The 20,249-nt window shown below is 58.3% G+C and overlaps 1 protein-coding gene across 1 annotated transcript in view; it reads left to right on the top strand.

Moving 5' to 3' along the window:
• The window catches only part of dac (dachshund family transcription factor), a 139,652-nt gene that overhangs the window by 70,962 nt on the left and 48,441 nt on the right, over positions 1-20,249 (top strand). Inside the window, exons 5-6 of the mRNA XM_017900441.1 lie at positions 16,381-16,472; positions 17,131-17,319. Of these exons, the coding sequence (XP_017755930.1) occupies positions 16,381-16,472; positions 17,131-17,319 (281 nt within the window). The remainder of the gene's footprint in view (positions 1-16,380; positions 16,473-17,130; positions 17,320-20,249) is intronic.

Here is a 20,249-nt window from a genome sequence, read left to right as displayed (position 1 = left end):
CCCCCCCCCCCCCCCCCCCCCCCCCCGATTCACCCCTGGCTGGCGATCCTTCCCGCGATGGAGGAAGGGGGTTTGAGAGCGGGGATTAAAAAGAAGCGCGAAGAAGCGCAGAGTCGCGGGCTGCCACCCCGAACCTCGGCGCAGTGGACCGTTCGGCGAGAGCGGAGCTGCGCGACGAAACGGTTAATTCGATTCGACGATCGTTGGCGGCGATAGCGAGCTCGGAGCCGACAACTATCAAGCGGCGCGTTAATTGCGTTCAAACGAACTGTCAGCGCGTCGACACGCACGCGCGCGCATCTGAGCCGCGTCCCGCGTGCAAATACGCGCATTATGATTAATACCGTCACACGCGGCTCCAGGCGTCGGCTTGTCAGCGGCCCGCAATCAGGGGATACGCTAATTACGCTCTCTCGCCCGACCGTTCACCTCCGTCCGTTTCCTCTCCTACGTCTTTTTTCCTCCCTCCTTTCCTTCCTACGTAGCGCACCTCTCGATTCCGAGCCGTGCTCCACCGAATACCAAGACGAAATTAATAATAACGGGTTAGCCGTCGATCGGTTCTAGCATTAGTCACGCCGTTCCTTTTGTCTTCCATCTCCGCTCGACGTTCGCGAAGCGTTTCCACGCGGATCATCTCCGCGGGCAGTCCGATAATAGCGGCCGCGTGATTTAGAGATCCAGTTCCGCGCGGGTGGGGACCTATCCGACTTTCAACGAATCCAATCCTTTACTCGCTTTCGAGGAATCCGCACCGACTCTCTCTCTCTCTCTCTCTCTCTCTCTACCACTGTCCGTTCGCGTGTTTGTCCCGCGAGCCGGAGGTCCACGGTCCCGCAATCTAGGCGAGTAATCATCGCCGATGGAACGCGGCGGACGAACGCGCCGATTCGTTCCCCGAATCGACCGCTCGTGCCAAACGTCCTGACCCGAAAACGGACCCTTCTAACGACCCTCTTGCGAAACGATACGGTCACCGGGGCTCTCTCTCTCTCTCTCTCTCTCTCGTAAATTGTTCCCCGAGACTCTGCATCCGTCCGCGCACACGCCGATCATTCTTCTCTCGTCGTCCTCTTTGTCCCCTTTGAGACGACGAGGAGGAGGAAGAGGAGGAGGATAAGAACTCGTAAAGCTCGTGAGCGGCGAGTGCGCGACTCGCGACAGGGTGCCGTCCGTGGCCGGCGAAAAAGAGTCGTCACCTCGCCAACCACCGCCTCCGGGACTCTGGTTTTATTAACTCGACAACGAATTACTTACGGCCGACGGCGCGGGTCGACCCGCGGAGCGCAATTTCATCAGGAGCCGCGATAATTATCGTTCGAACGATAATTAACGCCGCGCCATTAACGACGCCGCGTTCTTTATTCTCGCCTCGAGATTTTTCGCCGTCGTATTTTTAGCAGCACGACGCGTCGTCCGCCCCGACCACGGTGTTGTTTCCGGGTCATTTGCGACGCGCCGCGACGCCCTCCGCGAGGATTATTTCGATAGCCGTCGTCGGAGATAACGAGGAGGAAAAGGCGGCAGCGCGGACCACCGGGGGGCGTGCACTCCGACGAGCAGACGCGTTATTACGCGGCGCGCGCGCGCGCGCGTCCTCCTGGTCGTCGCGCGTCGTCGCGCGGTAACGAGCGTGGCCGAGTAAACTTTGGCCGCGACGAAACGCGATGATTAATTAAAAACATAATTAGTCCGGGTTCCACCCACCGATGTACCGTGAAATTGTCCACCGCCTCGCGTTTTCCGCCGCCAGATTTTTACCAGCCGTCGCGACGCCGGGAATCTCGTTAAGAGGCGGGCCCCCGACTCGAAAGCGGCCCGATCTTCGTGGGTGCGTTGCATCGAACGTCTCTCGGCTAACGAGCTCCTCTAAGAGCCTGCTCGTCTACTAATTTGTCTCTCGGATCGAACACCGAGTTCGTCTCGTTACGTCGAGCAGCTTCGACGTTCGTCTTTTGCCCGCTTTCGTCCGGCCACCGGAGGCTTCACGCGAGGGTGGACGACGCGCTTCGGTGCCGGGGAATACCGATTCTAATGGTAAAATATCTCTCTCGGCCTTATTTCCGCGCGCTATCTCGTGTACGCTTCGCGACGGCCAAGATATATCGTTATTAAATGGTCTCCCTTCGACGGTGCGCGCACGCCAGTATATTACGTAGCGGGGCTCCTACGTTGCCCTCGTACACGCACGCACCACGGACAGCCCGCACGCAGCGTGCGCCTAGCCTTCCGCGCGTGGAATTGCTCTCTTATTTACGGGCGGACGGCATGCGATTCCGCGACGACGACTTCCGCTCGAGATTCGTCGCGGAGAAAGCTGGGCCACCTGCGGCCCACCCGGACGGAAGAAACTGGCGATCGGCGGACCGGAAGGGGTGCACGGCGCGAGGAGACGCGAACGGTGGGGAGCAGGTTAATTGAAAAGCAACGGAAGGGTGTCATTAAATAAACCGCGGACGGACGTTCGTTGCTGCGGTTCCGCGGCGCTACTACCGCTCGCAGAGTTTCGCCGCCACTTTTGGTAATGAACTAATATTTGCAGTGTCCGTCCGGACGGCGGTTTCCACGCGTACACGCGCGCCCCGGCTTACCTTTTGCCTGCACGGTACGCGCGTACCATATGCCGGGCCGCGCGTCCAAGGGTGCGCGATCGCCCCCGACGAGGTCGGCCTTCGACAAATACGCCACCCTCGCGATTCCGCGTACGTTCGTACGCACGTATCGTCGGGGTCACGTTCGACGGCTATACGCGGGTGGAAAGGAAGCGAAAATTCGACGGGTCCCGCGACGAATGGTCATCACGGTCGGGGTAGCGGGCGCGGCGAACGATACGCAGGGCCCGGAACGAGGAGACGCGGAAACGTCGATGACAAACGAGCGGAAAACGGTCACTCGAGGAGGGTAATCGTTTCCCAATTGAAATCCAATAGCAAACGACATCCAGGCGGTGCCGGTTGCTCGTCCCTCGGAGAAGGACCGACCGTATCCGATCGTGTTCGTCCATTGATCATCGGTCTAAACTGTTTCTGACGCGAATTATGCGGATAGGCGGCGGAAAAAGAGCCGACCAGCCTCGCACCGGCAACGGCCACGACGCGGACACTCGCGGCATTTTCAGGAATTTAAATAATATCCTTTTATATTATCGAGGACGCGCTGAAAGTAGCAGCTCGTGGGGCAGGGTCGTAGGTTGCCGCGGCGGCTATCATAAATCCAGCGGTTGCGCTGCCGGAGCGGAGAGAGAGAAAATCTACAATTCTAAAGCTTTCCATAAAACACTCGACAAAACGCTTCGCCCGCGGTTTTCGAGTGGCTACCGGGCCCCTTCTCCACCGCCTCTCTCTCACTCCACTTTTCCCGCGTCTTCCCTGCCGCGTCGACCGCCACCGCGCCACCCCTTCGCCGCCGCGAATCTGTTGAAATATGTAAAACCGTGTAACCTCTTCAATTTACATAGGAACGCGTGGGCGCGCCGCACCCCCGGATGAAAAGTGGCCGATCCTTCTCTTATTAATTGATCGTCCGAAATCCGCCGATCCGCTTTCTCTACCCCAACCGTGAAACGCGCGGCCTTTCGTTCGACCGGGGACGGCCGGCCGTGCACCCCCTTCTAGCCAGCGTATCCTAGCGGGGTATCTCGTAGTCGGCTTGTTCGAAGGAACACGAGGAATGTCGAGGTGGACAAAAACGGGGGCAAGACTAAAAGGGGAACCGTGACGAATGACGCTGCGGCGGGAGGGCCGAGGGGTACGAGCGGAACGTTGTCTCACGTGATAGACGTCCATCATCGCGCGCGACGAAAGCCTTAACGCCGCGGACGCGACACGTAAATACACGTGTGTATCGTCGTTGATACAACGATCATTTTTTTCTTTCGCCCGTCGACGGTAATCGCAGTCGCTCGCCTCGTTTTCCTTCCACCTCTTTCCAAACCGTCTACGCTCTCTCCCTCTTTCTCTCGCTTTCTCTCGTTGCCCGCGTGCATGTAGCGCGTTCTCTCGCCGCTATCCGTGATCCAGGGCGACGGCACGCCGCCGTTGCCACTGGTATTTCGAAACTCGCTGAACAAACAAGCGCCGATAAAAGTACCGCGGTATATAGTACATCTGGAAGTAGGGACCATCAGTCACGGCGCATCTGCGAACCACTTTCCTTCCCGCCCCCGCCGCCTCTGCTTCTGCCGCCGCTTCTGCCTCCGCTTCTGCCTCTGCCTCTGCCGCAGCCGCCGCCTCCTCCTCATCCTCCTCGTCGTGGTCCTCCGCCCGCGCGTTCTCCCTCGCGCGCCGACGGCCCCTCCGGGAGTGCAGCGGGTGTCCCGAACTTCTCCTATCCACCCACCGCGCCGCTAAAAACCATTTGTCATCGGCCGCGTAAATATGTTCTCGAGCGAAACGTGCGTTCGACTTTTTTTCTCTCGCCCACGGTGTTACGCTCCGCTCACGGAAATTCGAGTCCACGCGCCGAACGATGATGGTCGATCGCGACGCGACCATCCATTTCCTCCACACGCCTACCCTTTCTCACCCACCCTCCCCCCTCCCCCCCCCCCCCCCCCCCCCCCCCCCCCCCCCCCCCGCCGCTGCCTCTCCGAAACCCCTTTCGCGGCTTTCTTTTTTCCCGCCCGCAGACGTTTTCGCGTACTCGAGCGAAACGGGCGCGTAATAATGCACACTGGCGTTGTAGCAAAAATCACCGGTACCCCGCGTGTCGTTTATCGTGGAAACGAGTAAATAAGCAACGGCGTCGGGGCGAGCGCGAGCGACGAGCTCCGGGCGGAGAGGAGTTTATCTTTATTTCGACGCGAGAGCTGCGCGCCTTCGCCGGGGGAGTAGCTTAAAAAGTTGGTCTAATAAAACCCCGACCCATTTGTCAAGGGGGTGTTGTAGCCGGTTCCCGGAGGCTGTTGCGAAATGTATGTAAAACACATCTCGGTCGGCTCGCGGAGTCGTAACACGAAGCGCGGGCGGCCCTGATGGGCCGACATCTAAAATAATAAAAGTTGCCTCCGTCATTTGTCAACGGTTCCTCTAAGGAGCGACTACTTCCACCGCCACACCTCGTAATTTCGCCGTGTCGCAGCTGCTGCTACCCCCGCAGCCTTGCCGTGCCACCCCCGTCCACGAACTGCCGCGCGTTACGCGATTCCCGACCTTAATTTCACCGACACCCGTCGCCGCCCCTCGGTCCCTTTTTCTTTTCCCTCCCCGGCAAACGCGATTTATTCTAGAACTCGCGAGGCAGCAACGCCGGAATTTCCAGTCAGCTCGAAACACAGCGCGAGGCGACGCGAGTTGCAACGCTCGGCGATGGCCGTCGCGGTTAGACGTCGTCGGAGAAGCCGCGCGTGCTTTCGCCGGGAGTTTAATTAAAAGCGAGCGTGTGGGAGCGGCTCTCTCGCAGGGAAATAATAAACCGATACTATAGGCTGACCGGTTGAACGGTCGCGCTAACAGAGGCGACGCGAAACGAGGCTTCCCGGTTCTTTATGCGAGTCCGCTTTAATCCTTCGTCGGAGGAGGACGCGTCTTAGGGTGAAATAATAAATAAAATAATACGTCCCGGCGTCGGTGTCGGCTCGCGCTCACGGCAATAATCTACGGGAACGAATGTGCCAGACGACTTTTATGAAACTGGGCCCCTTTTCTCGCAGCCCTTTTACGCGGTTGAAAAATAAAATCCTAACCCTTTCCCGGCGGCTGCCCGGGCGGAGGGGACGCGCGCGAGACGAAACGGAGGCGGCGGGATAAAACCTTAAATACGACCGCTGAACACCGGGGGCCGACAATAAAATTCTCGTAAACCATTCGCGCGAATAACGCACCTGCTTTGACCGTTGTTTCGTCGCGCGAGTATCGCGCCAATTTCTCCCCGCGCGATTTACGCCCCCAGGCTTCGCGAACGATTTTTCGGAGAGCGAGGAGAGAGAGAGAGAGAGAGAGGGAGTGATTTTTTCTTGGACCCCCGAAGCTCGCGGCGGGAAATCGCGGTGGAAACGACGTTCCCGCGTCGGAGGGATGATCGAGCACCCTGTGCCGGGATAAGCGGTGCCGCGCTTCGTTCTTCCGGTTTATTTTCCGAGTAACCCTTCACATTGCGCTAATGTATTTCTTTGAAACCGCTATTCACCGCGTCGACGTTTCAATCCGGTCCATTCAGCGTCCTCCAGCCGTTTCCCGGCTGAAACACTCGCCCGATCGATCTAACCACCGTCGTCTATCGTGAATTTTCACACGACTTAATCCGCGCGCGTTCCCCACCGAGGTGACTCGTACTTTCCTCGCAGCTCGCTGCTCCTTTTTTCCGCCCTGCTTCTCCTTCCGTTCCGCTTTCTTTCCTCCCCGATTCCCGTCCGTTTTCCATCGCGGAGCTTTCTCTCGCCGCGTTTCAACCACGGGATGGGGGGATCGAGAGGGTAAAGTCGGAGGGAAAAGTCGATCCGGCAGGTGGTCCTGGACGAGACGCGCGAGATGCTCGTGCTCGTGGAGAGAAAGCGCGAGGAAATGCACGAGGAGGCGCGTGACGCGCGGCGACAAGGGGTTAGTCGCATTCCGGCTCGATTCGATGGCTAACGGGTCGCCGACAAAGGGAATAGGGACTCGTGGGGGTGATGGGGCCCCGTTTGAACCCCCAGGATCGCTAAATATTTCATTTCGTATCCCTCGAAACGTTTAATCTCGGCTCAGGTGCGCGCACGTTCGCGATCGCGTTGCACGCGCGTTTGTGCGCCGCCGATGGCAAGCATCCAGCGGATAAGCCGCGTCTCTCCTCTCCAGATGCCTCGCGCGATCCGATCCATCGATTTTCCCTCTCTCTCCCTCTCTCTCTCTGTGGCGAAAATTTTTCTTCCATTCTCCCGTTTCTCCGTCTCGTTTTCCCCCCTCTCTCTCTCTCTCTCTCTCTCTCACTCACCCCGAGGAGACTCGGTTCGGCCGGCTGCCAGGCGGAAAATCGTCGCGAGCTCGATAAATCGCGGGCGTAAAACCGTGCCACCCGGTTATATCGCTTAGGTATAGCTTTGTGCCACGGCTCGAGGATCGGGAACTTTCATTATCGGACCGCGCGCGCCAGCTTTCGCCCTCCCCGTACCCATCTTCGTTTACATTTATGATTTAATATGATCGTCCATTGTTGCGTCCCCTTTGATTCCGTCCGCTCTTCTCCCCTCGCCCTCGACAAATATCTCTTTCTCTCGGTTCCCGTTACGCGTGTAATTCGAACGCGGCTCTCTCCTTGCCCGATTTTCCCTCGCCGAGTTTCCTTCGGGGAGAGAGAAGAATGCCAATTTCCCGGAATCGCGGAATCCGACCGCGCGGATCATCGTCGTCCCGCGCGATCACAGGCAGCTCCACCGATGTGCTCCACCTGGAATCTGTGCAAAGGCTGGGAAAAGGCGAACGCGAAGCACGCGTTTTGGATAGTCCCGATAGAACAGAGAGGGAGGAAGGAAGGCAGACGCGCGCGGAATATTAAATTCGCGCAGAATTCTCGCAACTTTTCAACGAAGCATTATGGGCCGGCTATCTGGATGATGTAGCACCGAACTTGGCAAGACTCGACCGAGTGAAACCCCGACTCTTCCACCTTCCCCATCGCCGTTTTCGTCGTTTCTCCGCTCGCACGCGCGTCTTTCCGCCCTTCTTCGTTCCTTCTGTCTCTCCCTTTCTCTCTCTCTCTCTCTCTCTCTCGCCCTCGCCAGGCATAGCTTCCAGGGTAGCAATCTTTTATTATTAGCGCAGGCTTTACCAGACAATGAAACGAAAGGAACGGAATATGATATTGTAGTACAGAGGCTCGGCGGAAAGGGAAGCTATTGTCGGTCTCTTTGAATTTTAAAGTCAACGATCGATACGGCTCGGGGGATGCGCCTTTAGCCATATAAACCGCTCCGCTCGCCCCCTCAACCCTAGCCCTCTTTTCTCCGCGCTACGTTCGCCCCTCGCCGCCCTCGTCGACCCCCGTTCGTTTCCCCGTTTATTCGGTATCGCGAAACCGACTCGGTCCACGGAGAACGCACCGTCTCTCGCGACTTCTCTCGCCTGGTCCCTCACACGGTGGAGAAGCGGCGGCGGCGGCAGCCCCGAGCCAGAATCCGAATCGAAGAGAGCTGTCGGCGAAATTGTCGGCCGTAATGATAAATTGCGCCCACGGCCCCAACGGAACAGCCCGTCCGCACGAGTGCCGACCGACCGTGCGGGGAATCAAATTGCAATTTGTTATTTGTAATTCCGAGTGTCGCTTAATATACTCTCCCGCGTTCCTGCCCACCCTTCCAGACTCGCGCCGGGACGAAGGGGTTAGAAATTAAGCGCAGCTCGACGAGGAAGCGCCAAGGTGAACGCGCGACGCTCCAACCACCCCGCGTAATTAAGCGCGACACCCTTTATTTCTCCGTCCGCGCGTAATTGTCCTCGGCGCTGTCTCGAGCGGCCACACACGCTCGGAATCCTCGCGACAGGTGGTTTTCACGACGACGCGAGTATCCAAAGGTGCTCGCGCTCGCGCGAAATTCCAATCGAACGATCGCCACCGCGAGTCTCTCGCGACCACGCAAAGAGGGTGCGAAAGAATCGAGATGGAGGGTAGAATGGTGAGAGAGAGAGAGAGAGAGAGAGAGAAATGGGGGTTGGCTGAGTAGGCAAATATTCGATTTTGTCTATTCAATTTTCCAGAAAAATAGCGCCTCGTCTCCCCTGCGTTCGCGTTCCACCCCCCCGTGTCTGCCCGGCGGAGGCATTATCGACGGGAGGAGAGACGATGGCTGGCGCGGAACGAAGGAAAGGAATAAGTTCGATCAGTCAGAGGGTGGCAGTTACCGTTTCGGTTATGGCTTTCGGAAGCGTCGTCGAATCCTATTCTTGCGCAAACCCGATAAGCGGCCTTTTACGCGTGTATTTTCGCACACGCGTCGCGCGGCCAGGAATAGGGGCGCGCGTTCCGCTCTATCGCGGACAAGCAGATTTCCACGCGACAGATATCGCTCTCTTTCTCGATAAACGATCGCCCCGCGTGGCCCGTATTTTCCTCCTTCTCCCATCCGACCGAATCTACCGTCGAGAGCCTTTCCACTCTCCTTCCCACCCCCTCTCCGCCCTCCACCCGCGAGAATATTCCGGAATATCCACGCCGTATCCTTTCGCGCGTGCACCCCCGATCGTTCTTTATTTTTCTCGTTCGGCATATTTTTCTTCGATCTACTCCGCAGGCTGGCTGGCTCGGGGCGGCCAAGGGGACGATGGGTCGCGAGGGTATACGAAGGGGGATTCGACGGTTTATTTGCGTATTGCCTGCCGGCTGAGCAACGAGCCGTTCACGGAGCAGAGAGCCGGAACGGTAGACTTATCGTCGTCGAACCTCGCGTAAAATCCCCGCTGCTTCCATGGATATTCTCTCTCTCTCTCCCTGTTCCCTCGACCCGCGATTAGACACGCAGGAGTAAAGAACCGAAAGCGGAGCGAAAAAGGAGGCTGGAAACGGTGGCTTTTGGAGGAAAATCGGAGCCAGGGACAACGAGGATAAAGGTCGTCGAGGGAATGGAATCGGGGTAGAAAGAGGCGACGGGACTCTAGGCGTCGCGACCCCCGCACGAAATCGGTCCATTCGAAACCGCGATAAGCCTCGTCGCGCTCTCTCCGCCGCCCTCTTTCGCCTCGCAGGGGTGGCGAGATTCGTGAGCCGAGCTCCCACAGCGACCATCGATGGCCCTTAATCGACCGATCCGCCGCCAAAGTGATTTTTATTTTCCACGAATCTTGATTTATACGGCAAGGCTCTTTTCGCCCCGAACCCTGCGACCGACCACGCGGCTCGGAACAGCAGAGAGAACGAGGAGAGAGAGAGAGGTCGAAGACTGCAGTTTCACGCGCATACGCCGGCGTGCGGCTGCGGTTGCCTTCACGAGGGGTTACCCTAGGCGTTATCTCTCCGTTACGCGTTGGCAGGCATATGGCTGGTCGGCTGCGGGGGACGTCGGGGCTGCGAACGGCCGGGGGGACCGGCTCATAATTTTCAGATTTATGTACAAATGTTTCTGGCGAAGCGGCCGAGCGGTCTCCTTCTTTCCCCCCTTTCCCTCTCTTTCTCTCGTTCGCTCGGGGGGAGAGAAGATATCTATCGTAAAGTTTCGCGGAATTGAAAAATGCTTTCGAGGCTTTCTCGGCCGAGGGGGCGAACGTCAGCCGACGACGGGGATGACGTATCGTCCACGGACGCGATCCACCGAGCCGCCTATCTTCCCGGGATAAATGATTCTCGCCGACACGCGTCCGCTTACCCTCTCCGCTCGTTCCCCTCGGGGATAAGCTTTATCGCGGGTATTTCGCGACATTGACCTCGTTTGTAACTCCCGCGAAACGGGCCTCCGATTAAATTCCAATCTCGCGAGGAGAAAAGAGCGACAACGCAGCGAGGATGCTTCCGAGGAGCAGCAGCAGCAGCAGGAGGAGGAGGAGGAGGAGGAGGAGGAAGGCTATTTCCAGCGCCATTTCCATCCGCGTAGCTCCTAAAATCTTGGCCACATGTTACGCCACACGCTACGCGTCTAACCTTGGGCTAACGAGCCGAGGGGCCGGGACGAGCGGCGGATAGAAAAAGAGTCGCAAGAAGGAGATCATCCTCGTCGACGGTCGGCCATCCGGCCTAACCAGTCGGAGTAGCTCGCGGAATAAAAACCGCTTAGAGCCGTATAAACAAACAATTATTCGTCGCAGCCAGTCGTTCGCACCTCGTTCCCCTCGAGACTAGCCAGCCTGCTGGGTAAAGTAATTCCGTCCGCGAGTTCCTTCTTCCCGCTTTCCACTCTCGCTTTCCCGCGACCTGGCCCACGCGATGATCCTCTTACTCTCGCGAGCTGCGGAGACCTCGCGTGTCGGTTCGTCTAAACGGCCGACTCTGGTTATCCGGTGGGTTATCTGCCCGGTGGATCGGCATTGTTTTCCCTCGGCGGCCCCGGAAGCCATTCGGAAGCGAAATAGAGCCGGCGCGAGGGACTCGGAGGGAGGCTGCGAGAGGAAACGATTTAGCCTCGATCAACGTTTCCAGCTGGAATCTCGGGCGTCGTCGTCGTCGTCGTCGTCGTCGTCGACGTCGTCTAATTAAACCGCTGTCCTACGCGGATATAAAGTCGGAGGTTATCACCGGCGTATCTGATCCCCAGGCCCGGCTTAATCCGACTGTGCGTTTTAAGCGGCTCGCCTATACACGCGCAGCCAACGGCCTCGCGCGTACGCGTGTTTACGCGGACACGAGCGGGTGTGTATGGAAGGAATAGAAACTCGGGTAGTCTCATTTCCTGTCTGCGGGGGTCCCGCAGGGGATACGTAATTAGCCGGTTCGCCCGTTCGTCGGAACGTTGGCTCGGGACAAGGGGCAAGGTAAGGAGACCTTTCGGTCGGAGCGTTCGCCTTTTCCTTTCGGTTGCGCGTTTATCGATTCCACTCCCGGAGAAATTATCGCGGAAGCGAGCGGGTGACGGAGGGAGCGAGTCGTCCCTCGAAATTGGAATTATTTTTCAAGGAGAACACGCGGCGTAAATCCAGGGGTCGACGCGGTTCGGCTGGCTCCTGGCGCGATTACCCGCGCGACCAACGTCGTCTCCTCTTCGTCTCTCGCTCGCTCCCTCTCTGGGCCCTGGCGGTTAGGCCAGTTTGGCTTAGGATGAACTCGACCGCGAGAGTATTAAAGCCCGCTGCGAGAAGACGTACAACGAGAAATTAATCTCAATCGTCGCTGGGCCGAGGCCCCGTCATTTATCACGACTCGTTACCGGGAACGAGCGCCGGAATCCACGGATTGATATGAAGTTAGCAACGGTAGTCTGCGCCCGATTGTGTCGTGACTGCCGCTGAGATCTATTAGTCAAGCGGGCCGAGTGGCGAAACGGAAAATGGAAGAAGAAACCTGCCGGCTGTGGGAGCGGCAGCGCGCGCCCTCCCGAGCATCCGACTGGAACGGAGCGGGAGAAAGCGAGAAAGCGAGAAAGCGAGAAAGCGAGAAACGGAGTGGAAGTAAGGGAGATGGAGAAAGAGAGAAAGAGAGAGAGGGAGTGAGAAGGGGAATTGGAAACGGAGATAAAAGGGGCTGGAGCGTAAGGTTGATTCAGCGAGGGCGCCATGGGTGGGCTTTGTCGCGGTAAGCACTCGCGTATCATCGTCTTCGTCGTCGTCTTGGTCGTCGACGTCGCGAGAACCCGGAAAGATCCCTCGATGACGATAAACTCGCGTAAACGTCGCAATTAACGCTCTGCCGACCGGGCGAGTTCCCTCTCCGAGATGAAATCTGCATAAGTACCGGCGTGTCCTTGGATCAACGAGTCGGCTAAGGAGCACGGAATCCGACCGCGCGCGGATGCCTACCGGAATAGAAATAGAGACGCGGGATAGCAAGGAGCGTGGAAAGGGCGCGACTCGCAGAGGGGGAGGCCGGGGGGCCGCGAGTCGGACGTCTTATTCGTCGGCATCGATTTGATCGACGAGCGGAAGAGAAGCCGGAATCCTAGGAATCCGTCTGATTGAATCGGGCCGGAGCTCCCTCGAGTCCGAGTGGTCGCGCGCGGTTTGATAAATGTTGTCCGTCTGCCGATACGTCGGATAATATTTGCGAGCGGATCCGGTAGAAATCGAAAGGCAGGGGCGACTGGATCGCGTGTAATTCGATTCCATCCCGGCCCTTTATTCCGTTCGTCCGGAGAAGCAGCGTTCTGACACTCGTCCCACGGCCTGGACCGCGTTCTCGCTGCCTTCGCTCCGTCCCGAAGCCAATTTCTGCCCCCCGCCCCCCCTCCCCTCCCCGTCCCTCGCCGACCACCTATATCTTGAATTATGTTTCTCATATTTTCTCCCGCCGCGTCCCGAGCATCGTTCTTCGGGGCCACGTGCAAGTCCGAGAGCGTTTCCCTCGACCGAGCCCTCGAAGAGGAAGAAACCGAAATTCGCGTAACGCGATAGTCCGATGGTCCTTTTTCGTTCCTAATCATCGTCGCGGCGACCAGCGCGTCGCGAAATAAGGAATATCCTCGTTCTCGACGACACTCGTTACGGGAAAGCCACCCCTTTCGCCTCGGATGTCACGCACCGGGGCGAGGGTGGCGCGCTTTGGATCGCGTTACCCACCGCTTCCACTACCATCACCACCACCACCACCCTCTGGACTCGGGCTCGTTTATTATTTCGACTGGGAAATTTCGAGTCCCGCGAAGGAAGGAAGGAAGGAAGGAAGGCCTCGCGTCGTTTCGTCCCCCTCGGAGCGGCGCGACGGCCGCCTCGGATTCCAGGGGCGTAATTAAAATTACGACGGCGTCGGTCAATCGTCGCCCGTTGGACTCGCGGCGAGGAGAAGCGAGGCGGGCAGGAGCGTGGGGCGGGCGCGTATCGACGTTGGCGTGCATCGTTTATCGAAAAAGCCACGGCGATGGCGGCGGCCGCGGGGGCTGCCGGCATACTTTCGCCAATTAGCCCGGCTCTTTGTCCTTTTCAAATTACAACTGTTCCCCGTCATTATCGGAACGCGCGTCACGCGTGCACGATGCTTTTGATTTTTCGCCCAAGCAACAAAACGCGAGCAAACACCGCCGCCCCCGGCCCGCCGTCCCTCTGCCCGACGAACGCGCAACGATTCCGGCGAGCGAAACGAGAGCGCGTTGATTAAAAATCGCGCGCGCGCGGATAGAACGCGCGGTGAAAACTCGTTGTTCCGAGTGGCGCGTCGCGGCCGATTCCACGCGAGCGATCCGGAATCGCCAGGCCGCTTTCTTCGCGTTCGAGATACGCCTCTTAATGAACTCCCGCTGCGCGGCCCGCTCGTTCCCCGGCATCGGCCAGGGAATCCCCGCGGAGTTCGTCATTACCGAATCAAAATTAAAGGCAAAGATCCGGAGAAGGGCATCGTTCGTTCGGCTTATTAGTCGCGTACGTACCGTATACCACGCTAATGGATACGACGGGGATTGATACGGTTCAATCATCCACCGTACGAGATACGCGTCCGAAATGGAAGGGAGCCGAATCGGTATCGCCTTTGTACCCCGTATCTGTGCCTGTGCCAGCCATGTTCCACCACCGATTCCCTCCCGTTTCCACGCCAATCTCCTTCGAGACGAAGGCTTCTCCCCGTTCGCGATTAAAATTCGCGACAGAGGCGAGCGAAGAAAACGCGGCGCATTTAACGTCCTCGCGGTTCGCAGGATGGTCGGGACGGGGAGGCGGCGCCTCGCTAATTATTCGCGACTAGCGGCACCAGCGGCTTGGCCGCGCTCGCAGACCCGTAGGCACGCGTAATGAAATCCATGATGTATTAACGCGGCCGTGTAAAGCTCGTGCGCCAGGCTCTAGGTGTCTACTCACGCGAGGCTAGGTAAACTCGCGGCTAAACGCACGCCGGCGCGCGTAAACGCGCACGCAAACGCTCCGTGGCCGGAACCGTGAAGACGCTGGGCCACCGACGTTCTCCGCAATATTCGGCTAATTGCGAATTTAATAACCTCGCTCGGTCGTTGCAGCGTGCTACGTGCGACTACGAGAACGATAGGAAGACGACGAGGTCTCTCGGAATCGGTACCCCGCGCCGCCCCTAATTCCAACGGGTCCATCTTCATCGTCCGCCCTCTTCGCCCTCCGTCCCGACCCTTTTCTCCGCCGGACGCGTCGGTATCCTCGTTCACGGACGAATTTGCCGGGGCCGGCGAGGGACCGGGGGGCCGCCACCGGCCGAAAACGGAGGCGGACCGAGATATCCATCGGTCGTCTTAATCGACTCGTATTACCAATTAAAATTTAATTATCCTGGAAATTAAGTCGTTACGATATCGAAGGCGCGGTAGCGCGCGCGCGCGCGCCAGCGTCAGCGGGTGCGTCTATTATTGCGATGCTGGCGTCGGTGGCGGCGCGCAAGGGGTGGGTGGGAGGCGGTGCTCGCGTCCTTCGTAGCTCGTATCTCGCGAGCGAATCGACCTCTGCGTAAAATTTCCAGGCCTCGTAAAATCGGTCGTCGAACGAGCCCTAGCGAGATACCGCCGCGTATTTCGTAGTCGTCGAAAGCATCTTCGCTTCGCTCCGCTCTGCCGTGGAAAGGGAAACGCGCGGAAGGAGGGAGGGGGAACGGAAAACGAAGACGAAGACGAAGAAGAAGAGGAGAAGAGGGTGGTGGAGAAAAGAGAGGAGGGATAGAGAGAGAGAGAGAGAGAGGGAGATGCTCTCCGGCTGCTCTCCTCCATTCCGCTTAACGCGGCAGTAACTTATCGCTCGTAGACGCACGGTATTTCTCTCCGGCTCTTTGAAAGCATTTTCTCATTAAAAAATTAAGGTTCGAGGGGTCTCGAAGGGAGAAAGCGGTCGACGAGTGGGGGCGACGGGGCGCGCGGGGGCGGGCCGAGGTCTCGCGGGTTCGCGCGCGGGGCGGTTTGCGGCGGGGGTGGTCGGGACGGGTCGGTAAGTGCTCTGCGGCTCCCAGATGCGCCCAATATTATGTTTAACGATATTAACTTCTTACTTAATGGTCCGCGGTTCGATTCGAGGTGCGAAGAGGCGCCCTCGGTCCTCGCGGTCGGCCCCCGACCCGCGGAAAAAAACCAACTATACCCGGGAGAATAATTTTCCGAGCGGAGGAAAAGGAACGGCGGAGGTACTCGTGGCGGGTGGAGTGCCTAATCACCCGAGAAACACCCATTTTCGAGCGACTTTGCGTGCCTCTCCGACGATAAATTCCCCAAAGTCAGCCCCATCCTCCGCGCGACGATTCCTTCGAAGACTCGACGCGAGGACCGTTCCTCCGAGCTTCCGCGCGGCCACGGCGATACGCGGAACGATACGGGAGCGAGATTAAAAGTTGCTCGGTGCCGAGACATAAAGACCGGCCGGTGCGTATAGCTTAACGAGCACCGGGCGCCTCGTAAAGCCGAACATTCGAGGAAACGGCGAGGGAACCGGGAAGGAAAATAAAAGACGGGAGCCTCGCGACTACGGGACACGAATGGACGACGAAGACGACGACGTCGTAATACGAGAAACTCGCGAGCGACCGGAGAGCGCGAGCGAAGCGTGGAAAGAGGATACGCGGGCTAGCTGGGACGGGCGGCGATGGAAATAAAAGGCGAGGGGGTGCGTGTAGGCCGGTTTTACGCGAGAACGCGCGATCCCTCGAGGCGACGCGCGACAGGTCCGCGCGCGGTAAAAACTGAGCGGAATCGATTAACGACCGATAATCGGATGGAACGCGCGGCCGACAGAGAGACCGGCACTTATCTTCCTACGCGACCGGCTCGCAGCCGAGACTAGAATAATTATTTAATTAATGCCCAGCCAGGCCGAGTACACCTCCGCTCTGGCCGATTCGCATCCACCCGCCGGAATCGATACTAACGCTTTTCCCCGTCTGCTTTGCTGCTTGCAGGCTCCGCGAGGAGAGAGGAGACGCCGAGAGGGCACTCGCGTTGGACCAAAAACCCAGGGATCTGAGCTCGCACAATGGTAAGATAAATACGCGTACGCTCGTTTACCGTAATTATAGTAATCGGCCGATAATACGGCGAATAACGCCGAGTCGTATTATGGCCCGAGCACCATTACGCGGACGATGAGAATCCTTCTTCTTCTTCTCCTCGCGACCGGCCCCCGATCCTCGTGATCCGAGGCCGTCGCCGTTTTCCCTCGCGACGCGACGCGACGCGACTCGACGCAACTCGACCGTGTCCAGAGTCCGAGCTGGACCCCGGTCCCTTTCTCGATTTCTTTATTTCTCGTCGCTGGCCCGGCCGAGCGTTTAGGCGGCCCGGAGAGAGATTAAGTCCGATATCGGGTTACGGGGCACCGCGCGGCTCCGCCTTTCTTCTCATTCCCCGTAATATTTTAATCCGTTCGATCGAACCTTTTATCCCGAATGGCGAGCGTGCGCGCTGCTCGGCCAGGCCGGCGCGACAAACTCGACGTTTCGAGTTCGAATCCGATCGTGTTCGTCTCGCGGGCCCCACGCAACCTGCGGGCCCACCCTCCCCCCTTTGCCACGGGGATTTCGACGCGGACGTCGACCGCGATCAACTCGGCGGGGTCTTTGCTTTTCGCCGTGTCTCGGAAATTCCTCTCGATTCGACGAGGACGCGAGGGCGCAATTTCCAAAGCGTAGTTGCAAACGATTGGACTAAAGGACGAATTGCCCCGACAGGTTCCTCGAACGGCCACAGTCCCGTGCTGAACCTGTCGAAGACGGCGGGAAGCGGAAGCGTGGGCGAGCATTCCGGAAGCGAGGCAGAGGCGTCCCACCGTTCGCAAGACGACGAGGAGGAGGACGACAATCTGTCCGAGGACCTGGACGACGACAACGAGAAGGACGAAGGTGAGAGAGCGTGACGAGGACCACGGTCCTCGTGGAAAATGCCGCGCGACCGATCTCTCCTAGGCGTGGATCGATACGTCGGCCGCGCCGATCGGTCGATCAATTAAACGCAGGTAGAGCGTGACGGTGGATTTGACGTGTGCCGAAAGTCGAAACGATGTTGCCCGTTCCGCGCGGCACGCATACGTAAAATAATTATATCGAATGGACCGGACAGACCGCGTTTAAAGATGAGTTCCCCGGGACGACTGGTAGGTCAGACCCTCTCATCGATCATCTCGGGCCCGCCGCGGAACGACGTTCTCTGGGATTCGTCTTCCATCCGGCGTCCCGAACCAACCTCTGAGGCCTCTCCTCAGCGGTTGTCAAAACTTGTCAGCCGTGCACGCTGAAATTTTCACCGAGAGGCGTCCGCGATTTTACGCCCTCCGCGTGCCCCGTCCACTTTTCCCCGTCCCCTGTCGCGTCTCGTCCTATCCAGCAGCGACCGAAAATATCGCCACGATGGAAAACATTCAGCGTAGACGTTTCCACTTACCCCCGTATCCTTCGTTTCTTCTCTCCCTGGGTGGGAAGACGAGTTCGTTCCAGGGACTTTGTCGCCAACGGATCGCAATTCCGCCCAATGCATCGATCATTCGAGGCACAGAGGCTCTGTTGGAGGGAGAGGCGCGATTTTAAAAGAGAATTTCGTAGCTGCAGGTGGTGGAAAGTTATTGGATGGTGGTCGGCGAGAGAGAAGCACCACTGGCGGTGGGGCCCGTCGGTCGTTAGACTCGCATCTTCGGTATTTAGTTTCATTTTAATAATGAAAGATGGGTCTAGATAAAAATCTCGGCCCGTAGGCCGTGGTGCTATCTCTCGGCTGTCCCGGCGCTTCGACGCACCGAAGCGTCATAATCGCGGTGATTTCTAATCGATTCGCCGATTGTCCGCGCGCCACGCGTTAATTGGATATTCCAATTAGAGGCCGCGCGAGTCTTCGCCTCGGCTGGCGAGAGGACGGAAAAGGACGTCTTCCTAACTCGCCTCCCTCGAAGCGAAAAAAGGCGAATCCAGGGGAGTGTAAGAGGAAGGGTGGGCGAGAGGGTGGAAGAATCGGAGAGTCGCGGAGAGCGCGGATCGGTAGCGAGAGGCCAAGGACCTCGAGAGAGAGAGAGAGAGAGAGTGCTCGAGACTGCGGAGAAACGGTAAACGGACGCGGTCAACGGGAGATTAGAGGAGCGAGGGCGCGGGGTGGAATTAGCGGGCCCCTAAATTTCGGGAAAGGCACGAGTTAGACGTATAAATTGTGGTGGTCGTGTACCGGAGGGGGAAGAAATCCGTGTCTCGCAGCGTGTCGTATACATCGGCTACATCCTACCTATGGTGCTCGCGGTGATCGAAGTAGAACCCCATCGAACGCCCGTGGGAGTGTACACGCCCGTGGAATGCAGTTCTGATTTAATGAGACGCGCCGCTATCTCGCTCTCGTTCCTGGAATCCGATCCACCGCGATTCGCTGCTTTCTTCGCCCGACTTCCTGGAGATTTCGTCCGATTCCATCGTACCGGCCGAGGTTGGCTCGCGGGGCCCTCGCGCGGGGCCCCGAGCAGAGAGCTCGCGGGCCCCCGCGAAATTTCTCGTGGTCGCGTAGGGGGGAAGACGACGCCGCGGTGGCCCTTGGCCTCCGACGCAGATAATTGTAATGGGTTTCGGAGCGAAGGACACCGGCCGGTGAAGCGGTCGTGGTCGTTCGGGAAGAAATCGAGAGGAAAAAGGGCGAAGCGAGAGGAGGGAAAAAATGGAGAAAAAGGGAGAAATGGGGAGAAAAGGGGGAGAAAGGGAGAGGAGTGGAAGGCTCTCGCTATCAAAAGGTGCCGGCGGATCGGCACCGAAGGCAGCCGCGCGAGCATTAAATCGGCCAATGGCAATAAGTAACCGAATGCCGTGGCGTTGTAGGTGCGCGCTGATAATTAAAAGACGATACAATAAAGCACGTATCATTGGCCATAAAGCAGCCGGGGCTAAAGCCCACGGTGTGGGCCGTAGGAGCGCGCGGACCGGTCACTTAAGCTCCGTAGAACCCACGCAGACGTCTTGTCTCGCCACTCTACGGACCTCTTCGGCAATAACCATAAGGCATCCTTTATTCCGGCGATCCCGGGCCCCGGATCCTTCCATTCGCTCGCTTTAACCACGGTTCCTTTCCTCGGTACTACCCAACGACGAAAACCATGCTTCCAGGCTAATCGTCGATAGAGAGAGAATAACGAGGCTACTCCCGCCTCTTAGCTCGCGCGTTCGCTCTCTCGCGCGCGCGCGCGCGCGCACACGCCTGTTCTTGTAGTACACCGCGTGTCCGCCGCTAGCGGGCCCCTCTCGCCCGATGGCCGGGACAGCGGAGGAGAAAAGGAGAAAAAGAGGAGAAGCAGAAACGGAAAAAGACGTTGGTTCCAGGAACCACGCGTCCTTCGTGGAATCTGCAGGGTTTTCCATCCCGAATCCCATCCCGCGGCGCGCGATAGCCGAGGATAAATCGCGCGGCTGGAAAGGAACGACAATTCGGTGTTCGTCCCGGTTCCCCCCCACTGTCAGTACACGCGGGTCGGCTAATCGGTCGGCCGAGTGCCGTTTTAATTCGCGAATTTAATTCGTCCGCGGTGACGTTAAATCAGAGACGTGGCGAAGGGTAACAAGTAGTCGTCGCGGGATTACGACTCTGGAACACGCACGCGTTGTAACTCTCCTCGAGGGAGAGAGAGAGATAGAGACCTCCCTCGAACGTTGTTCCCTGGATCCTTGGGCGAAATTTATCGGCGACGCGACGCGCGATCGCGTATACGCGGTTCGCCGAGCAAAAAGGCTAATAGGCGCGAGTCCGCTGGTCGTGGTGGCCGTTCCGCTCGCGTGTACCACGACCACGCGACGACGATGGAAAAGAAGATCGC

This window comes from Eufriesea mexicana, unplaced genomic scaffold (assembly GCF_001483705.2).
Source record: "Eufriesea mexicana isolate 0111107269 unplaced genomic scaffold, ASM148370v2 scaffold474474835, whole genome shotgun sequence".
NCBI lineage: Eukaryota > Metazoa > Arthropoda > Insecta > Hymenoptera > Apidae > Eufriesea > Eufriesea mexicana.
The sequence above is the reverse complement of the archived record's forward strand: the minus strand, read 5'-3'. Positions and strand labels throughout refer to the sequence as shown.